This window comes from Ruditapes philippinarum, unplaced genomic scaffold, assembly GCF_026571515.1.
Source record: "Ruditapes philippinarum isolate M1 unplaced genomic scaffold, ASM2657151v2 ctg1703_1_1_1_1, whole genome shotgun sequence".
Lineage (NCBI taxonomy): Eukaryota > Metazoa > Mollusca > Bivalvia > Venerida > Veneridae > Ruditapes > Ruditapes philippinarum.
Window position 1 is genome coordinate 1 of NW_026866780.1, and position 26252 is coordinate 26252.

Here is a 26252-nt window from a genome sequence, read left to right on the forward strand (position 1 = left end):
AAAAGATGATTGGAAAACGGCAATTAATATACATTTGATGATATTGGTATCGTGATACCCGAATAGTGTTAATAATAACGGAAAAGTGATTAGTGTTACGTGTATATTCTCTAAATAAAGATTATTTATTAAAGTGCGTAATTTAGTGATTTCGCGAGTGTAGTGAATTTGTGAACATTATTATTAGTGTATTTTATTTCTTAAAACCTTGGTGCCCACAGTATATAACGTTTTGCATTGTGAATTGGTATTATTGATGCAGATTAAATAACGTTATAATATATTTATTGTTACTGTATTTATGTCTGATTGATGAATGTTGTTATATGTGACTATTTTATGTAACTGTTAATAAAGTTATAGTTTAAATCTTAAATTGCCTCCGTTATTTTATTCTTTAATCATTCTCTACTATTTTCGCCACAAGCCGGGCCCAGGCGAACTCAAGTAACACCCCTTTTAGAGTTAACAGGCCAACGCTCGAAGAAGGGGTTCGTTACACATGTATATATAGCATTCAAAGATCAATCTTAAAACTAGACAATTCTTTAACTACATAACAGATTTCCCAAATACACCTGCAAAAAGAAGCTGATGATATACTCTTGTTCAATCGCAAGTAAACTATCAATAAAGTCATCTTCCCTTAAGCAAAAACTAAAACACTATACTAATAGAACCGTCAGACAATTTTTTTAAATCTATATACGAAAATCTTAAATACATTGTAGTAAAAAGAATAATGATTTATAATTCATGTTTTACTATACATATACCTTTGTGTGTATTACAAAATTTCCAGACATATTTGCCTATTTCAATATGAAACAAAAAACATTTGTTTATTTGTTTCTCTTGCACACACCATGGCTGTCTCCAAACCGTAAAATAAAAACATTTCTTGAGTTCTAATTGAATTTGCTTTTGTTTTCAGTGTTTTTTAGTTATTTTTAAGATTTCATCTGCTTTCATTGTTTTTTGAGTTTTGCTTTAGCTCTGCTTTATTCTAATCAGATTTTTTCTTTTGCTTGTCTTTTGTAGAGTCAGATTCCTCTTCCTCCTGGATGGGGGAAGATGTTCTAAGTTTTGCAGCAGACAACTTTTTTTCAGGGCCTTCAACAGATGTCATTGGTCTCACTATATCTATACCAGTTAAGCTTACTTTTGACTTTGCTTGATGTGTGATCTTTTCTATCTTTTCATACAGTCTATCAATGCCTTTCTGAATGTCATCAACAGCATCTACTATAAGTTCTATCTTAGAACTCAATGCTTGTTGGCGCCTTTCTTCACGCATGGCTGCTTCTTCATCAAGCAACTTATCTTTTCTCAACAACTGTTTACCTTTTTCTAACAACATCTTTTTTGCCTCTGGATATTCTTCTAAAGCCTCCCAGAGATCATTTTTTGTTAAACAAAATAAGTCTGAGTAGCCAACAGTTTTCACACTTGCCGTTCGTCTATTACCTGTCTTGTTTCCAGCAATGTTTAATACACTTATCTCACCAAATACTGCCCCATCACTGAGGGTTACAAATATTATCTTTCCATCCTCTGATACAACTTGAAGCTTTCCACGTTTTATAATATACATCTCTTTACCTATGTCCCCTTTTCTACATATGAAATCACCTGGACTGTATACTTGAAGTTTCAATTTTAACACTAATTCTACCAGTAGACCTGGTTCACAGTCCTGAAATATGGCCACTCTTCTCAATGTTTGCATGTGAACATGGATGGAGATTTCTGCTCGAAGTTTTTCTGGTAAAAATTGTAATGCCTCCTTATCATCAATAGATTGCTTATTATTCCATGTATAGTCAAACCATTTAATAACTCTGTTTTGAAGTTCTTCACCTATACCTCTCAGCTCCATGTATCTTTTAACATTATCTACTCTGTTCTGAAATTCATTTCTAGCAGCATCCATGTTGTTTATCATGGCTCCGACATTACCAAAAATTGTAGCAAAGATTAACACACCCATTAGAGCACATGTGAAACAATACAATGTTTCTGCAGGAGTAACAGGCCACATGGTATCTCCAATAGTTGTCAGTGTAAGGGTAGACCAGTACAAACTGAATGAATATTGTTTACTGAAAGTGTCAAAGCCTGCACTCTCAGGATCTGGATAAACCCAATCATCTGAACCAAAGCCAATGAGTTCACTGATATAATAGTAACAACAACCATTCCAGTGGATGATGATGATAATATACAGAACTAGATTTGAAACACGGATAAAATTTGGAAAGTTTGTATGAGTCTCTGCCATTTGAAAAAATTCCTTTAACCTCCAGATTTTAAGCATTCGGTTAAAACGAAAAATTGCGCTGTACGGTTTCCAGATATAGCCCACGTCTGTTGGTAAGATACTTAGTACATCTATAGAAAACTTCCAAGTCTTAAAATATCTTGTTGTAAGCCTCTTCACATCCCGGACAAGCAATCCTTGTTCCAAGTAACCTTAAATCATACATAAACATGCATTTATTAAATAATTGTCTGACAGTCAACCAAGATACATGTACATGTTTATGCAACTTTTGTTTTCCGTTCATGTCGCACCGACACAGTACTGCTTGGGGACCACCAAAACCGGACAACCACCAAACCCGGAAGGCCCCAAAAATGCTTAATTTATTTTTTGCCTTTGTTCATTGGTTGTCGATCTATCAGTCACTTTTTTAACAACAATAAATGCAATTAAGTAATTAAATTTATTTCTACAGTAATATTTTAATGTCAACTTCAAGACTGTTGATGTTGAAAATTTGGGCGTTAAGAGTGCAATACCTGACCTTATATACCATCTATAATCATTTGCAGAGTAAAGAATAGAATATCCAAAATATCAGCATTTGCTGCTGAAATATTGTTAATCATGTTAAAAATAAAAAATTAAAAAATGAATTAAATAGCATCATGTACATATCTGTCCGGACACATGGTACTGTAGTGTAGACAATTTAGGTAATTTTGATACCCTCCTTGACGAGCCTCAGATATTAGTGTCAATATATTCAGAAATAGTCAAACTAGTTTGTTAGTTAGGAAAGGAACCTAGCTGTACTGTGTCAAATTTTCAGGTCTCTAGGTTTGAAATTATGAAATCTTTCTGGAAAAATGTTCAAAAAGTGTCCGGTTGATGGTCCCCGACCAGTAAAGGTCATTTGGCGACTTTCCAACTTGACTAGTGGAGAAAGATATTGGGTGCCCTTCTGTGCATTATTTCAGGTACAACCAGGCACCTCAAGAGTAGAACCACTAATGTTATGAAAGCTAGCTGGTTAGCTTCCTAACATGAAAGAATTAAAATTCCCAGTCAGAATCAGACCCACGGGGGTGGGGTGAAGTTAACTACCTTAACAACTCTGCCACAGACACCCCTTGAAAAATAGACATTTTGCTTTAAAGTCCCTTTCATATAATCAATTAAATAATGATATAAGTTTCAACTAGTAAAAATACATTGAAAACTGATGTGAAATATTTAACTAACAAGAGGGCCATGATGGCCCTGAGGTCGCTCACCTGTATATAGGCCCCCGGAGCGTGGGCCAGTTTAAACCCAAGGGCTTTTATTTGAACAAACTTGGAAGTAAGAAGATGTTTCATGCTAAACATCTAAGCTCTAGCTCATTGGGTTTTTTAAAAGAAGATTTTTTAAGTTTTCACTATACACATATAGTTAAAAACAATGACATCCCTGGGGCGGGGCCAGTTTTGACCCCAGGGCTTTTATTTGAACAAACTTTGTAGACACTTACTAGAAGATGTTTCATGCTTAATATCTAAACTCTAGCTATTTGGGTTTGTTCAAAGAAGAATTTTAAGTTTTGGCTATACACATAAAAGGAAAATCAATGACCCTCCCCCGGGCAGGGCCAATTTTGACACCAGGGCTTTTATTTGAACAAACTTGGTAGACACTCACTAGAAGATGTTTCATGCTTAATATCTAAACTCTACCTATTTGGGTTTTTTCAATGAAGATTTTTTAAGTTTTTGCTATACACATATAAGGAAAATCAATGCCCCCCCCCCCCTAATTTTGACCCCAGGGCTTTTATTTGAACAAACTTGGTAGACACCCATTAGAACATGTTTCATGCTAAATATCTTAGCTCTAGCTCTTTGAGTTCTTTAAAAGAAGATTTTTTAAGTTTTTACTATATGCATATAGGGAAAATCAATGACCCCCTGGGGCGGGGCCAGTTTTGACCCCAGGGCTTTTATTTGAACAAACTTGGTAGACACTCGTTAGAAGATGTTTCATGCTAAATATCTTAGCTCTAGCTCTTTGGGTTCTTTAAAAGAAGATTTTTTAAGTGTTTACTATATGCATATAGGGAAAATAAATGACCCCCTGGGGCGGGGCCAATTTTGACCCCAGGGCTTTTATTTGAACAAATTTGGTAGACACTCACTAGAAGATGTTTCATGCCAAATATCTAAGCTCTAGCTCTTTGGGTTTTTTAAAAGAAGATATTTAAAGTTTTTTTCTTTCGGTTGCCATGGCAACCAGAGTTCTGCATGGAATTAAATTCTTTGAACAATTTTTAAAGGTGACCACCAAAGGAACATTCCTGTGACGTTTGGATGAAATTGGCTAAGTGGTTTATGAAAAGATGTCATTTAAAGTAAAAGTTTACGGACGGACGGACGACGGACGGACGGACACCAGACAAAAAGCGATCACAAAAGCTCACCCTGTCACTTTGTGACAGGTGAGCTAAAACGTGAATTCACTGATGTGTATTTGGTTGTTTTTAATGTGAACACCATTCTGAGGCTACATAAATACATTGTAATATAAGAAATGACAAGAAAAAAATTCTTTCATTTCAATTACAGTATACTTGTATTTTCTGACCCTGTTGTACCTTTTACAAGAACAGATGTCCTATAATGTATACATTACTTCTCATTCATTCTTTTGTTGCACTAACTGAGTACATCTTACGAAGTTTAACAATCATTTATCGAAGATTAATATATTTTGTGCATTGACCGTGTAATCAGTATGCAATTGACAGGTTAATAAAATCAAACAATAACTCATCTATTTGCCACTTTCTGTGACTATTAATTTCATTAGACCTTTATAGGAAAGTAATAAACCAATCAATTATGCAGTTTAAACATTCAAGTCATTCAAGCATGTTGATAGATAAAGATCTCTGCCAAGCCCCCAGACAGGAGATTAACAACTGGATGGTCAACAGCAATCAATGTTTTGATAAGGGAGTACACTACAGCCGATAAAGTTTGAAACTGACAAAAATATATTCCAGCCCAGCTGGTAAACGTATCTTTGGGCCGAGCTGGGGGAGGCTGCAGCCCTGAAGCCCGGGCCTGAATCCAACACTGACCAAGTTTGGTGTCAATAGGCCAAAGAAAATTCTAAATTTCTATTTTTAGCAACAGTGACCCTGACCTTGATCACAGAGTGAGACACCTGGGAAGCAGTCCCAAGCCGCCTCTTGATAACAGCTACCCCATACCAAGTTTGGCGTTAATAGGCCAAAGCTGAGTTTTTAACAGAAACCAAAAGTTGATGCCCTCCCGCCCACTTCAGCAATACAATATCCAGTTTTTGTTGAAAACCTGGTTAAAAAACCCACCCAATACATGTACATTTAACCTTTTACCCCATGAGCATATTGTGAAAAATGGCCGTTTTCATTGAAAAGCCTCCTGTTACAGGTTCAAACTGCTATGAAACTAGGAAAAATGCTTCAATACTGATGAAACTTGGCACAAAGGTTTACTAGACCATAGCCTCTGTAACAGCATGCTAAATCGTAAATTTCCTGTACCATGGCAATGGGAGGACGTCTCAAAATTGCCAAAAATTACTATTTTGCATTGTTTTTTTCCATCAAAACTGATTTAAAAGTGCTGCAACTTCTCTGTGAATTGTGATCGAGTAAAAGGCTTTTCAGCGTCGGTTACTAGTTACCCTAAGATCGACCTGAGGCCATTTTAAGCCTGTCACATGTCCAAAATTTTCTTGGGGATGAGGGTGACTACTGCCCCCCCCTTCAAACCCCCAAAACAGAAGAGGGCACATTCCCCTACAGAAGGGGGCACATCCCACTTCTGAGAACCCCCTGATGTACCATTTTTATAGGGGGCGGCACCGAAAAAGTGGTCACTTTTTTTACAACATTTCTCAAACGAAAAACAGTGTTTGGGGCCTAAATAGGGCATTTTTTCACTGTTTGAGGCCTCAAAAAGGGGGGGGGGCACGGGGGCAAAAAGCCGTCAAAAAAACTTCTATATGAGGGAAAAGGTTAAATGGTTCTTTCAATCTCCACTTGGCACATAAAATAATTTGCCTCATAATATATATCTTAATTCTAAGAGGTTTTAAAGTGTCATTTATATAATGCTATACTTCCCTCTGTTTGTGCACCATATAACAATTTTCATTTATGACAGTAAATGTTTTTTTATTAATTGACACAAATTACTATTTCAAATTACTCACCTATTCTAGACTTTATAAACATGTCTATAAGGTAGATAAAATCACATATATAGTCAAGGACGAACCACAATAGAAGAAGTTCTGGTTTGTGTGGCTGTGGGAAGACACACCTTAGTACAATAAATAATGTGTTATACAGAACTGCAAACATTACTATCATTGACCAGTAGAAATAGTTCTCATTTGATGGATCTACAACAACTGTCTTCCAAAATCTGAAAATTAAAACAATAAATAAGTGAAAAGTGTGATAGTATTTGTAGTTTAATGGAACTACATTGAGGTCCGAAAACCATAAGATTTTAAATGTGATGATTTAATTTGTATCTTTTATATTTCTACAGATTTAAATTATAACTGTTACAATGTATCTAATTAACAACAAACTTAAGAACAACAAATTTTATGGCATCCACAAATTTGATGAGATGCCCAACTAGACATGGTATTGATTATTCCCCTAAAGTTTTTTGATAAATTGCATCAGTAGTTTCTGAGGAGAAGTCCAGACAAACTTCTGTGTGGCTCACAACACAAAAAAACCCACCTTTTTTATTCAAGGGCAATAACTCAGCCAAAAATTATGTAAGTGAAAAAATACTTGACCTACCATCAATCCCATAAAGTTCATTTAAATTGCATTTGTGGTATAACAGGAGTAGTCCAGACAAACTTTATTAACACCCATTTTCATTCAAGGGCCATAACTTGGCTAAAATCTTTAAGGAGGAAAACCTGTGTAATATTCGCAAGTACTTGACCTACAAACCAATCCTGTAAAGTTTCATTGAAATTGCATTAGTGGTATAAGAGAAGTAGTCTGTACAAACTTTAAAAATAAAATTTATTAAAGGGCCCAGTGATTTTCGTGCTTATGTAACAGACTCCGATAAAAGGCCTTCTCCCAATTGAAATTTTCTTTAAAATCATGCAGTTTTTCCAAAAATCTGAACTTAAACATGCTTTTTTACTTCCAAAATAAGCAGTTTTAGCGATTATTTTCCTCAAAATCATGTGGCTAATTAATGTCTCTTCCCAATTAAGTGCAAAAAATCACTGGGCCATAACTCTAAAAAAATCATTGAACCGGAAAATGCTGATAATTTGCACAACTATACTTGGTACTGATAATTCCTGTAAAGTTTAGATGAAATTGCACCAGTAGTCTATGAGGGGTAAGATCGGACAAGTTTTGTGACAGATGGACAGACAGACAACAGAGAAGTGATCCCTATATGTTGCCACTACTCCATAGCGCCATTAGAGGCGACACAAAAATGTTTGCAAAACAATGAACATATACGCCAGGGCTCTTCATGATGATGCTTCTGTAAAATGTTTAGTGAAAAGTGCTTGAGGAATGTAGTTAGAGTTGAGAACAGAAGTGTATTTCTCTGTCAGGGCCCTCAATTCAGTTTGGGGGAAGTGGGTCGCTACCCTCAGCAGGGGGAATTTTTTCATTTCTTTTTTGGTCAAATTTCAATAAACTACCACTTCAATATTAGTGTTTTATTCATACATAGTTATAATTTGAGTGGTATAATAATTATCTAAACCTCAGTTACCCCCTGAATTGTTTTTTTGCTAAAAAAACCCCAATCAGATCAAGTTAAACAGATTAACATGACACACATAAAGAAGTGTATGAGCAAAAGAGTAAAAATATATTTTTGACACCAGTGAACTTGACCTTAGCCCAAGGGACCCTAATTGTTACCAACAATTGTTCTACCAACAAAATATTAAAGACATCAATAAAGACTGCAATTAAAGCAAAAACATAAAAATCTATTTTAAGCACATGAGACCAAAAGACCCCGGCATTTAACACCATCCACAACTAAATAAAAAATACATCAGCAAATAGCTTAAAACTGTAGTATGTGCAAAATGGTTAAAAGACACTACGGTACCTTGACCCCAAAGACCCCAAATCCAACCAAAATTAGAAGACCACCAATCAAACATATCTACCCGCCCTCATCACAGTATGCTCCCAATATTATTATTATTTTAAGTAAAGGAATAGAAACAAACTTACTTCTTTGTAAAGTAGTCTTTGAAAGTATACACTACAGCCTCATTTTCTGCTGAAAATGATCTTCCTGTGACAGTAAATCTTTCTAAAAAAGTATCTTTCTCAGCCGCTGTCTTCTGGATCTAAAATGGTAATCAGTTTATACATATTAAGTCCTTTTTTGAAATTGTTTCTTGGTATTCTTAGCTTGACTTTATAGAAATATATTGGGAGAGATATCTTACTCATTTGTTTGTTGGCGACCACATCTGAGCATAACACGCTTGTTAAGTATTTTTTCAGCTATCCCACTCTTTTACAGAACCGTCATCATATTATGCTGAAACTTAACACTTGTTCATAAATTTACAAAATGTAAATTAATAAACATTTGCCCTGGACAGTAACTATTGTCCCCATATTTTTGCGATGGTGGACATTTGCCCCCTACAAATTTTGAAGGGTGACATTTGCCTGCCCTCCCTGTATTAAAAAGTTTGGTCAGTGATCTTAAACAAATGTTGGTCTTACTTCATGCATAAGATCATTATTTTTATAACCTTCTGTTTACCAACCTGCCGACTGTTGAAATGAAATATGAAAAATAAAATCTAAAAAACAAAAAAATCTAAAAAAAAAAAAACAACGAAAAAGTTAAATATACGAGTAATCACACTTCAGGGCGAGTGAAACCTTATGAAAGAAAATTTTAATCCAAACAATGCTTGTTTGAAAGTAACTATATCTGTTTTTCAGATTTGAAAAAAGATAATTTTAAAACAGATTAAACTAGAACTGCCACTGTCATGGCGTGAATACCCCCGCATACCAGTCTTTGTCAGAATCAACAGTGGCCATTTAGAGCTCAAGGACAAACTTCCCTGCCAAATCTGAGGTTACTAAGCCAGTGCATTGCTAAGTTATGTATTCTACATGCTTCAAATGTGAAAATATCAAATCAATACACTGCGGACAGGCATTCTTAAGCAATTGAGGGGAAAAACTTATTTTTTTGTCAAGGTCCCTGTGACCTTTGACCCAGTGACCTCAAAATCAATAGGGGTCACCTTATGGTCATGATCAACCTCCATGCCAAATATGAAGACTGTGGGTCAAAGGAATCTTAAGCTAATGGGCGGACAAACTTTTTTAGTCAAGGCCCCTGTGACCTTGACCTTTGACCCAGTGACCTCAAAATCAATAGGGGTCATCTACTAATCATGACTAACCTTATTGCCAAATATGAAGACTGTGGGTCAAAGGAATCTTAAGTTATTGGGTGGACAAGCTTTTTGAAGTCAAGGCCCCTGTGACCTTGACCTTAGACCCAGTGACCTCAAAATCAATAGCAGTCATCTACTAATCATGACTAACCTCCATGCCAAATATGAAGACTGTGGGTCAAAGGAATCTTTAGTTATTGGGCGGACAAGCTTTTTGAAGTCAAGGTCCCTGTGACCTTGACCTTTGACCCAGTGACCTCAAAATCAATAGGGGTCATCTACTAATCATGACTAACCTCCATGCCAAATATGAAGACTGTGGGTCAAAGGAATCTTAAGTTTTGGGGCAGACAAGCATTTTGAAGTCAAGCCCCCTGTGACTTTGACCTTTGACCCAGTGACCTCAAAATCAACAGGGGTCATCTACTAATCATGACTAACCTCCATGCCAAATATGAAGACTGTGGGTCAAAGGAATCTTAAGTTATTGGGCAGACAAGCATTTTGAAGTCAAGGCCCCTGTGACCTTGACCTTTGACCAAGTGACCTCAAAATCAACAGGGGTCATCTACTAATCATGACTAACCTCCATGCCAAATATGAAGACTGTGGGTCAAAGGAATCTTAAGTTATTGGGCAGACAAGCATTTTGAAGTCAAGGCCCCTGTGACTTTGACCTTTGACCCAGTGACCTCAAAATCAATAGCGGTCATCTACTAATCATGACTAACCTCCATGCCAAATATGAAGACTGTGGGTCAAAGGAATCTTAAGTTTTTGGGCAGACATGCATTTTGAAGTAAAGGCCCCTGTGATCTTGACCTTTGACCCAGTGACCTCAAAATCAATAGCGGTCATCTACTAATCATGACTAACCTCCGTGCCAAATATGAAGACTGTGGGTCAAAGGAATCTTAAGTTATTGGGCAGACAAGCTTTTTGAAGCCAAGGCCCCTGTGACCTTGACCTTTGACCCCGTGACCTCAAAATCAATAGGGGTCATCTACTAATCATGACTTATCTCCATGTCAAATATGAAGACTGTGGGTCAAAGGAATCTTAAGTTTTTGGGCAGACAAGCATTTTGAAGTCAAGGCCCCTGTGACCTTGACCTTTGACCCCGTGACCTCAAAATCAATAGGGGTCATCTACTAATCATGACTAACCTCCATGTCGAATATGAAGACTGTGGGTCAAAGGAATCTTAAGTTATTGGGTGGACAAGCTTTTTATAGTCAAGGCCCCTGTGACCTTGACCTTTGACCCGGTAACCTCAAAATCAACAGGGGTCATCTACTAATCATGACTAACCTCCATGCCAAATATTAACACTGTGGGTCAAAGGAATCTTAAGTTATTGGGCGGACAAGCTTTTTGAAGCCAAGGCCCCTGTGACCTTGACCTTTGACCTGGTGACCTCAAAATCAATAGGGGACATCTACTAATCATGACTAACCTCCATGCCAAATATGAAGACTGTGGGTCAAAGGAATCTTAAGTTATTGGGCGGACAAGCTTTTTGAAGCCAAGGCCCCTGTGACCTTGACCTTTGACCCGGTGACCTCAAAATCAATAGGGGTCATCTACTAATCATGACTAACCTCCATGCCAAATATGAAGACTGTGGGTCACAGGAATCTTAAGTTATTGGGCGGACAAGAAAAAACTGACGGACAGCCGGACATTCTCACAGGACAGTAATTATGTGGCTACTCTATTGTTCTCTCTATTGTTCTTTTTAGCCACGCAAAAGAAAATAGCCACATAAAAGCATTACGGAATGAATGACATCAAAGAGAACCTATTGTCCTTCTAGCCACATAATTACTCTCCTGTGAGTGCAGACGGACAGACGTCCGGACAAGCTGATTCCAGTATACCCCCCTTACAACTTTGTTGTGCGGGGGTATAAAAAGGGATGTTTTTCTTATAAGCAAAATACACTTTTTAATGCACGATAAATGATCAGTCAATAATTGACACGATAATTATCCAACAAAAATATTTTTCCTCTTGGGCAATAATTAAACATGCGTAATCATTTATTGACAAAAAATGATCTGCCCCTTCAAAATATGAGGGGGCAATTTCTGCTACAGCAAAAGAAGGACGCAAACGTCAAAGGGGACATCTGTCCAGGGGTGGAGGGAGCAAATATCCATATACCTATTAAATATTTTGATGTTGATATTTGGCTGTTTTGGTTATTGAAATTACAAAACTGGCATGCAAAGATTGCTAAGAGATTTGTATACCAGAATTGCCTGTTCTACGCCAGAAAGAATATTCCGGTGTATATTGTTATGGTCCATCCATCTGTCTGTAAGCAGCTTTAGTTCTGGCTTCCAAAACTTTATAACACTTTTTTTACATTTTTAACTCGACTATTCGCAGAATAATCAAGCTAATGCAGTCACCCATTTGTCGGCATCCCTGTGGTTAAGTTTTTTGGCGTGTAAGCTGGTATCTCCATAACTACTGAAGGGAATGGATTGAAACTTCACACACTTGTTCTCTGTGGTTATCTAACATGATTGGCACAAGTCCCATAACTCTGATTTGCTTTTTTGCATAATTATGCCCCTTTTTCGACTTAGAAATTCTTGGTTAAGTTTTTGCATGCAAGCTGGTATCTCCATAACTACTGAAGGGAATGGATTGAAACTTCACACACTTGTTCTCTGTGATTATCTAAGATGATTGGCACAAGTCCCATAACTTTGATTCGCTTTTTTGCATAATTATGCCCCTTTTTCGACTCAGAAATTCTTGGTTAAGTTTTTGCATGCAAGCTGGTATCTCCATAACTACTGAAGGAAATGGATTGAAACTTCACACACTTGTTCTCTGTGGTTATCTAACATGATTGGCACAAGTCCCATAACTCTGATTTGCTTTTTTGCATAATTATGCCCCTTTTTCGACTTAGAAAGTTTTTGTGTGTAAGCAAGTATCTCCATAACTACTGAAGGGAATGGATTGAAACTAAAAAAAAATCACACACTTGTTCTCTGTGATTATCTAACATGATTGGCACAAGTCCAATAACTCTGATTGTTTTTTTGCATAATTATGCCCTTTTTCAGGCTTAGAAATTCTAGGTAAAGTTTTTGCGTGTAAGCTGGTATCACCATAACTACTGAAGGGTTTGTGCCTTTTTTTGAACAATTTTATGCATTCATAATAATAAAGCAATGATTAATTCGATAAAACATCTTAATAACAAGCCTTTGTACCTTTTTCGGACAATTTTATGTATTCATATAGGTAAGCATTATTATACTCAATGAAACACACTTGTGACAACTTTTCGAATAGTCGAGGGTTACTGTCCTCCGACAGGTCTTGTTGTTTTTCATCTGATACGGCATTAACTTTGAAATATATATAATTTAAAAAATAAATAATTATATATATAAAAATATAATGTATGAATAACATACAGTCAACTATCGTTATCTCGACATCGCAGTGTAAGAAACTCGGATTTAAATCCACTAGGCTGGTTGGACTACCAGATTGGACTATTCACTAGCCCAAAAGACATTTCACTAGCATGATTCAAAAAATCGTACAATCTCAAGAAGGGCCCGATAACCAGCTCAGGAGGATATCTAGATCGACCACGCTGAAAAAAATGTTTTCACCATAGTGGTGTATTACTGAGTAAACATCGCTATGTGTTTTTAACACAGACTCCCATATGATACATCCGCTGGTAAACATCCCCTAATATAACTTTGTTCAATATTGACTTTGCGATATAAGGCTCAAGAAAACAAGACAGGGAGACATCATACTAAATTTATTTGACTTAAGGTATGCACGGGGATGTACTATTCGCTATACTCCTATTTTGACTGGAATTTACGAGAGACCGGCAAATAGTATCACACGTTAATTTCCCGGTCTCTCTCTGTTTTGGAGTAGATATTTTATAAATAAATAAGATTTTTTTTCCCATAAATGAATGTTTGTCACTTAGTTGGGTTACAATAATTAATTAACACAGATCATCTCTCAAATATTTATTATTATTATACATAAACATACAATTCTGAAAATAGCAATATCAATTATATCATGTTTCATTTATTTGTCAGATAAAAACAATAAATTATAATATATACAATATTTGAATAAAAAGACTATTAATATGACACATAATCAACCTTGAAACAGTTTATTTAATTTTTAATTAGATTTTGTCATTTATTCAAATGATTGATAATTTTAAAAGAATAAATACAACAGCAAAAAAGACGTTTGTTTGTTTGTTTCATTTTACACCTGTTCCCAACAGTATTTCAGTCATATAGGCGGGTAGTTAAAATTAGTCTCCTAACCATCATTCCTGGAGAGTTACATCAATACTAGACTACCTTCCTCCGTGCTAAACTACCAAAGCATCTCCCGGGGATTGAACCCACGCCAGAGAGGTAACTGGATTAGAAGTCATTGACTCTAACCCCTCGACCACGGAGGTGGTTACAATTAAAAACAATTAATTGGAAACATAATATATTATATACCAAAAATAATATATAAGATATCAACACCCTTTTTCATCTGGAAAGATCGACCCATTTTTACAAAATAACTAGAGGATGCTTTTGTAAAAAAGCGCATGTCTCCCCCACTGCTGAGAATAACTGTGAATGGAAACAGGAATGGAAATGGGAAGAAATTGACCAACGGTCACTGTGACCTTGACCTTTGACCTACTGACCCCAAAAACAATAGGGATCATCTGCTCTATAAGACCAATCATCCTATGAAGTTTGAGGGCTGTAGGTCAAAAGGAACTCTAGTTATCATCCGGAAACAAGAAATTGACCAACGGTCACTGTGACCTTGACCTTTTGAACTACTGACCCCAAAAAACAATAGGGATCATCTGCTCAATAAGACCAATCATCCTATGAAGTTTGAGGTCTGTAGGTCTAAAGGAACTCTAGTTATCATCCGGAAACGAGAAATTGACCAACGGTCAGTGTGACCTTGACCTTTGACCTACTGACCCCAAAAACAATAGGGATCATCAGCTCTATAAGACCAATCATCCTATGAAGTTTGAGGGCTGTAGGTCAAAAGGAACTCTAGTTATCATCCGGAAACGAGAAATTGACCAACGGTCACTGTGACCTTGACCTTCGACCTACTGACCCCAAAAACAATAGGGATCATCTGCTCTATAAGACCAATCATCCTATGAAGTTTGAGGGCTGTAGGTCAAAAGAAACTCTAGTTATCATCCGGAAACGAGAAATTGACCAACGGTCACTGTGACCTTGACCTTTGACCTACTGACCCCAAAAACAATAGGGATCATTTGATTAATAAGACCAATCATCCTATGAAGTTTGAGGTCTGTAGGTCTAAAGGAACTCTAGTTATCATCCGGAAACGAGAAATTGACCAACGGTCAGTGTGTGACCTTGACCTTTGACCTACTGACCCCAAAAACAATAGGGATCATCAGCTCTATAAGACCAATCATCCTATGAAGTTTGAGGGCTGTAGGTCAAAAGGAAACTCTAGTTATCATCCGGAAACGAGAAATTGACCAACGTCACTGTGACCTTGACCTTCAACCTACTGACCCCAAAAACAATAGGGATCATCTGCTCTATAAGACCAATCATCCTATGAAGTTTGAGGGCTGTAGGTCAAAAGAAACTCTAGTTATCATCCGGAAACGAAGAAATTGACCAACGGTCACTGTGACCTTGACCTTTGAACTACTGACCCCAAAAACAATAGGGATCATCTGCTCAATAAGACCAATCATCCTATTGAAGTTTGAGGTCTGTAGGTCTAAAGGAACTCTAGTTATCATCCGGAAACGAGAAATTGACCAACGGTCAGTGTGACCTTGACCTTTGACCTACTGACCCCAAAAACAATAGGGATCATCAGCTCTATAAGACCAATCATCCTATGAAGTTTGAGGGCTGTAGGTCAAAAGGAACTCTAGTTATCATCCGGAAACGAGAAATTGACCAACGGTCACTGTGACCTTGACCTTTGAACTACTGACCCCAAAAACAATAGGGATCATCTGCTCAATAAGACCATTCATCCTATGAAGTTTGAGAGCTGTAGGTCAAAAGGAACTCTAGTTATCGTCCGGAAACGAAGAATGGACGGACGGACGGAAGGACGGACGGACTGACGGACGGACAGGGCAAAAACAATATGTCTCCCCCCGAGGTGGGGGAGACATAATTATTAATAGACTGGCACTGAGCGCCGGCCAGTAAATATGATACTATTCGCCAGTCTCCAGAAAATTCTGGTCAAAATAGACCGGGAAAGACGGGAGACAGGAAACAACCAGACTGGAGAATAGAATATCCCGTATGCATGTGTTTTTTGTAACAATCAGTTTCTGACTTGTTCAAACCCTAATACGTTTATCTGAACATTTCATTATCTCAATATTTTTTGACAGTCCCGATGACTTCCAGATAACATGAGTAGACTGTACATTGATTTAACCTTATTTTTCATTTGCAAAAACCCTTGTCTCAATTAATTATTGTGCATTTTGCGATAAAATAATCATTTTAATATCATTCTTTACCATTTAAAGAATCAAAATATTAATACCGTCATTAAAATTGCCTATTTAACTGTGAAACATCAAATTACATAGGCCATGACATTTAGGAGCTACGAGAGACCTTGTATGACGGTAATTCCTTGGAACCAATTAGAGTAGAGTCGTGTACATACTATATTTAGAACATCTTTGTTGACATGATTTCAATATTATAATTCAAGATAATACTTTTATTTATTTTCTTTAATTCTTAAGTACTTAAATAAAATTATATTGGATACAATTTTTAAGTTAGTAAATCACCTTTTTTCAATATCTTTAAAAAAAGTAATAAATAAAAATGTTGGAAGCACATGGATTCTGTTTTCTTAACCATCCCACAGTTAACCTGTAAAAGGTGATAAACAAGATCAACAAGGAAAGGCGGCGTTCAATGAACGCAACCCCCACAATGTCAATCTCGTAAGCATGTGGTCAAACATTTTGGCAATAATGGCTGCCAAGTGCTGAATTTTTTACCTGTCGGAAACTATTAGGTAGTTTAGGTAATTTATGTTCGTAATAAGTTTTTTATATGTCCATCCTTGGCTTATCAACAGATTATAATACATAGTTTTATCAAGGAATGCTTCACTTTACTTCATGGCATGCTAGATGAATGAATAGGAGCGTGTCAGATTCCTGACACTATTTTTGGTGGACTTTCCTTGATTATTGTATGAAGTTTCATCGAATTCCAACCATTATTTTTCAATGACAATAAAAAGAAACTAAGGGCAAAAACTCTAAAATGAGTCAAGAAAGAGTTATGGTTTCTGTGCACTGCGCTTCCTCTCAATTTATTGACCATTGTATGAAATTGTATTGAATTCCAATTAGTATTTCAAGTTATGCTCTGGACAAGAAAAAAAAGCAATGGAAAAGAGACAAAGGGCAATAACTAAATAATTACTCTGGACAAGAATTATGTTTCTTGTGAACTGCACTTCCTCTTATTGTGCTTTGACCAATTTTGTATGAAGTTGTTTTGAATATTCCAACCAGTACTTTTCAAGTTAATGCTCCTGACAAGGAAAAAATATCAAAGGGCAATAACTCTGTAATTTTTCAAAATGGAGTTATGGTTCTTGTGCACTGCACTTCCTCTTAATGTGCTTGGTGATTGTATGAAGTTGTATTGAATTCCAACCAGTAGTTTTCAAGTTATGTTCCGGACAAGGAAAAGTAACAAAGGGCAATAACTCTGTAATTACTTAAGATAGAGTTATGGTTCTTGTGCACTGAACTTTCTCTTATTGGGCTTGACCATTGTATGAAGTTTCAACCAGTATTTTTCAAGTTATGCACTGGACAAGGAAAAATAACAAATGGCAATAACACTGTAATTAGTCAAGATGGAGTTATGGTCCTTGTGCACTGCACTTCCTCTAAATGTGCTTGACCATTGTATGAAGTTGTATTGAATTCCATCCATTAATCTTCAAGTTATGCTCCGGACAAAGAAAATGCGGTGCATAGAAAAATAGTATTTAGACGGGTTAAAATTAAAGCGAGTTCATTCATTCGTTAATTCATTTATTTAGTTATGTTTTTATGAATGTATAATGCAAATATTATATCATTATAAGTTACATTTTATTACGCCCATGTATTTATTTATTTATTCAGATATTTAATAATTTATCTAGTCGTTTATTTAATTAGGTATGCTTCTACTATTCTATAAATATAGACTTGTTAAAAATGAATTTATCTATTTATGAAGTATGATGCTACGTACTATTATATCAATTAAAGTTAAATCGAGATACACAGATATTTATTTATGTAGTTATTTTTAGATTTAGTTAGAGTTATTACATGTACAGTATATAAACCTTAATGTGCCTTTAAGGTTTTTTGCAATCGCGATTAGTATATTTGATAATGCGCATAGGTGCTTCAGTATATAAACCTTATTGTGCCTTTAATGTATTTTGCAATCGCGATTAGTTTATTTGATGATGCGCATAGGAGGACAATATGTCATTAATAAAGAGTGTAATAAGACAAATGCTTTTGATTAAGTTAAAAATGTGCCATTATATTTTTAGGCGAAGCGTAATTTCTCTGTGGGTCTCTTTTTCTTAAAGTTAATATTTTTTTACAGACTAAAATCTGCGATGCAGTCAAGGAAGAAAAACTCATTGATTAATGCAGCAAAATCAGAAAGGAAATTGTTACAAGCATACAATGTAGGTTTCTGTAGGTCAGAGTCTGTAATAAGTAGTCATCAGGAGGATAAAACGTCCTCACAGATCTTGAGACTGTATCATCCAGCAATGGTTGGTACAGTGATGCCCGTATCTACAATTGGTGACGGCAACTGTCTGTATAGAGCAATCGCACTAGGGCTTACGGGTAGTGAAGAACAACACATATTATTAAGATTGTTGTCAGCATTAGAGCTTATTGAACACAAAGACTATTACAAATCAGATAATTTTTTGACAGACAACAGAATTGTGAAAAATGATTATGATCAATTACTCCATGATGTTATAATTCTCAACAGTTTTTCTGGGATTGAACAATTTTATTTAGTCAGTGCTGTTCTCAATCAAACAATAAAGTCATATTACCCGCCACAAAACTATCCAGATTTCACGTCAGAACCACTCACGAGACGGGTAATTGGTCGTCAGTGCAAAGATTTAACCCCTGAGCAGTGTTAGCGATTTTCCCTAACTTTACTGAGTACCTGGGACTCAGTGCTAATAGATCTGTTACGTCCCAATTCAAATGGAACGAGTCCTCAATTACAAAAATGTCAATGTTTGCATAACTTCATAATACAATCAAATTTGTGACTGTTGATGTTCGCGGATACCATTGATAGGTTGGCCCAAAACGAGGCCGAGCACTTGCTCCTAGTCTACGTTTGGGATATAAATCTGCATTGCTAATGAGAAAGGAACAAATGAAAATGAGGTGAAAGTCAAGTTCTTATAATACAATTTATTAAAAGTGAATAGAAAATCATTTTCAAGCAGAGCAAAAAAACTTAAGAGAGAATTGACCAATTATCGGGGAAAAAGTGTTTCGTCCCAGGGACTCAACAGCCCTTTTTTTCTTTCCTCCCTGGCAATTTTAGCGAGTAAATTGATATGTTTACTCAGTAAACGCGAACACTGCCCTGAGGTTACTGTGATGTGGACTGAAATGAATTTAGATGCCACTGCATCTGTACTAAATCCAAATCATTTCGTGCCACTTGTAAGAAAAGATGCATTATCAGAGGACACATGTACAAATGTAACAATTAAAAATGTAAATAATTCAGCTATACCAACAGATGCAAATGTTATACATATTGATGTAAATGTATCAGGAACAGCTGACAGATCATGTGAAACATCGTACGCTGAAAGTTGTGCTCCTGCTTCTGAAGCAGATGAGGTTTCACATGATCAGTCAGCTGTTTCATTTTCAGAGGCAGACCCCATCAATGACCGTGTCAATGACCCCTACAGGGGGGACCTAAATTCGGAATTTATGGACACTGAGAAAGCAGTAAAACTTTTAACTACAACTTTGGGTGAGGGGCTGGGCAAAATTCCAGGGGGCGCTAAAGAAAATACATATTTTTTATTAAATAATGAACAAAATTTGAACAAGCGCTCCCGTAGCAAAAAAAGCAGTTTTTCAGACCATCGTGGCGTCTGGAATTCAGATAATGGAACCTCTCCCAAAACATTCTATCTTTTGGGTAATGCCGGTGACCTGTCCGTCATTTACAAAAAAAATAATTTATTCTGCAAATTAACAAGAGTTCAGCGGAAAAGGGAGTATGTACCTATGAACCCACAACAGGAGTTATCTCGGGTTGTTGTAGTTCATAGATACTATACTTCCTTGAAGTTGGACTCTTCCTATAAGAAAAAGGTCACTTGGCTGGGAGAGGGGGGGTTGCAAAGTAATTTGGCTTTAGTGGAATATGTGGGTAAATTCCCGGGTTTAGGTCCTCACGGCAATTCTAGACAACAAGGTGAGTTTTTACGTACGCCCGACTATGTAATGGACGAAGTCACGGATTTATTATCTCAGAACAAACCCAAACAAGTGTATGATAAGTTAGCAGCCAAATATGATGAAGTTTCCCGTCCATCCAACATTCAGAAAATCCGTGACAGAAAAAAATATATGACAAAGACCGACGCGCAACATTCATCCTCACGCAAGAATGTTGCTGACCACATACAGACTTTAGGAAACATGGTGTCCAATAATCATCCCTACGTTAGGTCCATCATTAGAAATAATAGCAAGACACCATGTATCATACTTTACACGGACGAACAGTTGGCCGATTTACATAACTTCTGTTGCCAGGGCCACACTGTAATTGGGACTGACAAGACATTTAATGTATGTGACATGCACGTAACGGTCACCTGCTACAAACAACTCAGTGTTAACAGACAACGGACGGACGAACATCCTATATTCCTTGGACCAATTTATTTACATGACAATAGTGACTTTGAGTCGTACTGCCAATTCTTTAACCACTTAAAAATGAAACTTTGTAGCTCCCCCCTGGACAAATTGGTTATCGGCAGTGACGACGAACGCGCTCTTGTAAAGGCTATTACAACGGCGTTCCCTGAATCGACGCACGTACTTTGCACGCGACATCTGTACACAAACACAAAACAAAGACTGATAGACGACGGCGTAAACGACAAGAACAGGACTGACATACTCGACATGATATTTGGTGACGGTGGAATCTTGGACAGTGACGACAGTATTTGTTTTGACGAAAAATGTGACCGACTAGAAAATCACTGTAGGGAAATGTCACAAAACTTTGTGAAATACTTTCAAGACAGACTTCGACCACATATGAAAACAAAGGTTAATGACCCCTCACTATCTGATAAGGTTGACGGACATTGGACGAACAATAACTGTGAGTCAATGAACCATGTCCTTAAACAGGCCATAGACTGGAAGTCCAAGCCATTGACTGACCTGGTTGAGACGCTCCATTCCCTGGTCCCAAGGTCAATTTCTGGACTTGCGTAGTTGCCATTATCGGTGCTGGTGAGTTCAGACTCGCACAAACTTCATTCACAATTTCAACTCACCAAATCTGTGTATGTAGACATGACGGACGAACAGAGACGCAAGCATTTTGTCCGTTTTCGACGCCACCCGTATCAAAAGCCCGGTTACATGACATCTACGGACGGACAATCGACGATAATTGCACAAGAACCCACGGTAAAAAACCAGGTCAACGAAAAAGAAAAATTAACACTCGAACTGTGACAGTGAAGAAAACCAAAGACAGGATTTAAATATCAATGCATAAATATATTATAGATGACCGCATAAGTAAGATTTTCGAGTGTGTCTTAAGATGTCATTTATGCTCATCAGGCTATAGTCAAGCCCATACTCGAACTTATATACTACAACACAATATATTATGTATTGATATTTATCTATGACCGATGACATTGACATGACATTCATTTTGTTGTCTGGAATTGCCAATTCACAGTGCCCTGAAAATTTATGATGGAAAAAATATGTTGAACATAAATATTAAGTATCAATATTAATGTATATTATATAAAAATTTATATCACGACCGCAATAGTAGGTTCGAGTGTGTCTTAAGATGTCATTTATGCTCATCAGGCTGTAGTCTAGCCCATACTCGAACTGAAATGGGATTACCATAATATAATATGCATTGATATTAATATTACATAAAAAAAATCTAGGGTCTGCCTATGTATATATATTTTGTAGTTTTATATGTATATAATAATGAGATAGTTTATTTGTTGATTTGTTTTTAAAACATCACTATTTGTAAATATAATTAAAATTTATAAGTTTAAATGAACATTTCAATATCATATATAATACCTCAATTAATCAATCAGTTAAATACATCAAGTTATTGTGTATTATTAACACCTCTTTAAATAGGTTTGAATAATTAAATCAGCGTGTGTCCGTTCAATCAGCGTGTGCACGTGTAATAAACGAGGCGTGAAGTGTGCCTTGATTGATTTCAATATCATACTTATTTTTCAATTATGTATGTATATATGTTTGCCAAGTTCTGTTTTATATCTGTTTATTTTGTTCTTAGTAATTAGTTTCGTTTATTTTTATTTATTGCACTGTTTATTGTCAAAAATAAAAAAACATCACTGAACATACATGCCATAACGTCCCGGATGCCCTGGATTGTCCCGGAAATCGGATGTCTGTCCCGGAGATGTCCCGGGCATCGATTTGATCCCGGAAAAAAAATCATGATATTTTGCAAAATTTTCATAAATTTTCTTAAATCAAATCTCGCACATTTCACCTCTCGATCGTAAAACATATTCTGACCTGGTACACATAATACACAGGAACGTTGACACTTACAAGTTTACAATATACAGCCCCCCAATTATCGACTGTCATTCCCCTCGGCAATAGATTCTTCATGCATCGGCAATTAACATTCTCTGTTGAATTCGGCAGCGTTTAATGGTCGGGTTAATTAATGGTTTACGGCCCTTAACAATTATCGTTAAATCCCCGATAATCATTAATTTTTAGATCAAATTGCTAACTTGCCGAAAGTCTAATTATTTCAAAACAATGTAAATATATCTATCAAATAAAAAATTAAAGGTGTCAAATAAATCACCTTGCTGTGTTTTGTTTTTATGACTGGAAGAATTGCATTACGTTACATGTAGTAATTATCACGACTTTAAATATAACGGACCACACCCGGTGAACAACATGGCTGCGCCCATTCACCGGGTTTATAACTTACAACTTACTTGCTTTTAGTGAATAATAAATGAAATAAAGAAATACTATACAATGATAAATATGTCGACCTAAAAGACTACTTATAAAACTAGTAAGTTAACTGTTTATCATTAAAATTCAGAAGAAGTCGTCCTAATTTAATAACGTTATACGATTGATACCCCCCCCCCCTTTTCCACAACTTATTGCCGCGATGAAAAGTGTCCCGGAAAGCTGTCCAAAAATTATGGCATGTATGTCACTGAAACAATTATTGTTCTTCTCTTCCTGCTATTTTGAATCCTCTTGTCTTCCATATAGCCTACAACAAATAAATATATTAATATATTAGACAAGGTACATACATTTTAAATATTTATATACCATCTGTATGTCTGAGAGGTAAGAGGACCCAGTGCTTTTCGGTGATGTATTACTATTACTTCACAGGACCGGAAAGCAAATGGAATGCTGCAGGACCGGAAAGCACTCGATATATCTATTTTAATATCTATTTTAAAACTTTTTATTCGTAATATTAATTATGAAAAAAATAATGTCAGGGAGATTTTTTCCTAATAAATCTCTTGGTAACGGTTTTCAATTCAATACAATGAAGGTTGTACGTTTTTTTAGGGAAAATTCGAGTGCTATTCGGTACATATACTTAACAAAACCGGAAAGCATTCTCAATTTATTTAACATTCCTAAATAATCGTTACAATAATCATATTATAATTATAAAAACATGTTGTCTGGAAGACTTTGATATAATAAATCGATTGGTAACACTTTCAAATCAATGAAATAAAGTTTTCATGTATTACTTTGATAAACTATATTGCTATTCGGTAAAGTACATGTACCCTAGCAGGACCGGAAAGCACTCGATATATCTTATTTTCCTAATCAAACGTAATAATAATCATATTATAATTATAAAAACATGTTGTCTGAATAATTTTGATATAATATATCGATTGGTAACATTTTCAAACCAATGAAATAATGTATCCATGTATAACTTTTATAAACAATATTGCTATCCGGTAATGTACATGTATCTTAGCAGGACCGGAAAGCACACGATATATCTATTTTCCTAAATACTCGTAATAATTATCAATATATTTTTATAAAAATGACTTGTCTGTAAGATTTTGATCTAATAAATCGATTGGTAACACTTTCAAACCAATAAAATAAAAATTTTATGTATAACTTTGATAAACAATTTTGCTATCCGGTAATGTACATGTATCTTAACAGGACCGGAAAGCACTCGATATATCTATTTTCCTAAATACTCGTAATAATTATCAATATATATTTTAAAAAATGATTTTTCTGAAAGATTTTAATCTAATAAATCGATTGGTAACACTTTCAAACCGATTAATTAACGTTTTCATATGTTTTTATGAGAAATTTGAGTGCTTTCCGGTTTTTCGGTGCTATCCGGTGCTTTCCGGTTTTTCTATGCACCCAAGAAAATGCAACGGACTGCTGGACCAATCGACCACCGGATGACTCCTATATACCCCCCCCCCCCATTTCGTTTCGGGGCGGGGGGGGGGGGTATAAAAAGAAGCACTTCCACTCTAATGGTGGAAACATTATTTGTGGCGTTCAGTGTGTAAAGTAAACCGGAATGGGCAAGGACGCGGTACCTGCGGGGAGAACTATATAGATGTGATTGTCAGGACAACAAGGGGACACAACTTCAAAATAAAAGCGATATATAAATTTATGGAAGCCAGAACTATGACTTGTCATGCATTATGATATCAGGTTTGTGATGGCAAGTGTTTTGCATTTTTAGTTAAAACATGTAATCGATCATTTTCAAGAATTTCCTTTCAATTAACCTACCTCCCTAACACCGGTTATTGCTTTCCCCCAACGAGCTTTAGTAACTGGATCTTCCTTTTTCTTACGTCTAAATGTAAAACAACATTTTTCGGCGTTTTTTCGGGAACCATTTCCAGCTGTAGCATTATTTTCCTCGTTACCTTTCTTATCGTCTTTATCCGTCATTATCTGCGTGGCAATGGTGATGGACGAAGATTAAAAGTGTCGGATTATTATCATTGTTTAAAATATTCCCGGAATTTCCTTCTTTCGTCCGCCATATTGAACAAAACGCGTTGTCAATGACGTCACGTAAGAAAACCATGACGTCATTTCAATTTATTTTGAAAAGGATAGAAAATCAGAATAAAAGCAATAGACAACACGTCTCCCTTATGTTTCTAAACTAAAAATTCACATGTTGGATTCTGATAAAGCCGGTGCTAGGCCAGTAGGAGTGGACGGTATTTTGCACTTTCAAGTACCGTCCATGGACAGACTCAATCTTACCAGGCCTGCAACATTTTCAGTTGCTGTTTTTGGCGTTCTTTGGGATATCTTTTTTTCCTTTCTTATTTTTTGAAAGAATAAATAAAAAAAAAAAAACAACAAACAAACAGAACAAACTATAAAAGGAGTGATCGGGGAGGGATCTTCCAAGTTATCAATGAAATTTTGGTAACATAGATCTATAGATCTAGATCTTAAATGCATATTTTCAGTTTAAGTATTTTTCACTGTAAAGTTTTTTTTCTATAAAGACGGGATTTATTTTCATCTAGTGGTATGAAAATAATCACATTTCACACGTAGCAACCGTCACTCACGAGGGGGGGGGGGGGGGTGGGGCTGGGGGGCAGGGGAACAAGCTTACACGTGACTTTCTTCAAATTTAAATACCAAGTACTCTCTCCTACGTTTTATGATTTTCGAGAACAAGTTATGGCATTGTTTGAATTGTGTCAGAGTGAAAATTGCACGTTGAATTCAGCTTTAAAAATTCACATGACGCGTTTTAGATCTACCAAAAATGAATGAAAATAAGCTAAAAACACAAAATCAAACATAATATTATAAGACTTAATTCGAATTATCTATGCTGTTGTTCAATGCGCTGGAAATTTTGCTAAATTTAATTTCGTACATGTAGGCCCTATGCAGTCGTAACAGAGCCAATTATCACAGAGGTCACATTCAAGGGCTTTGTCTTGGTTCCCTATTTCAAAACTGCATTCCACACATAAATCTTTATTCCACAAGAATTCAACATTCAAATGA

General features: G+C 36.1%; 1 protein-coding gene across 1 annotated transcript; it reads right to left on the bottom strand.

The window, feature by feature from the left end:
* Positions 1-989: 989 nt before the first annotated feature.
* On the bottom strand, positions 990-25264 carry LOC132733696 (cyclic nucleotide-gated cation channel alpha-3-like). The gene is made up of 4 exons (XM_060720358.1): positions 24996-25264; positions 8544-8662; positions 6503-6717; positions 990-2472 (listed from the first exon to the last, which is right to left on the bottom strand). The coding sequence occupies exons 1-4, from the start codon at positions 25158-25160 to the stop codon at positions 1007-1009; spliced, it is 1965 nt and encodes a 654-aa protein (XP_060576341.1). The 5' UTR covers positions 25161-25264; the 3' UTR covers positions 990-1006.
* Positions 25265-26252: the final 988 nt, after the last annotated feature.

Excerpts from the sequence above, each read along its gene's own strand:
- LOC132733696 (XM_060720358.1), bottom strand. The coding sequence starts at position 25,160 with ATGACGGATAAAGACGATAAGAAAGGTAACGAGGAAAATAATGCTACA. Across the intron at positions 8,663-24,995 it reads CAATAACCGGTGTTAGGGAG|ATCCAGAAGACAGCGGCTGA; the intron begins GTAGGTTAATTG and ends TTACCATTTTAG. Across the intron at positions 2,473-6,502 it reads GTTTATAAAGTCTAGAATAG|GTTACTTGGAACAAGGATTG; the intron begins GTGAGTAATTTG and ends GTATGATTTAAG.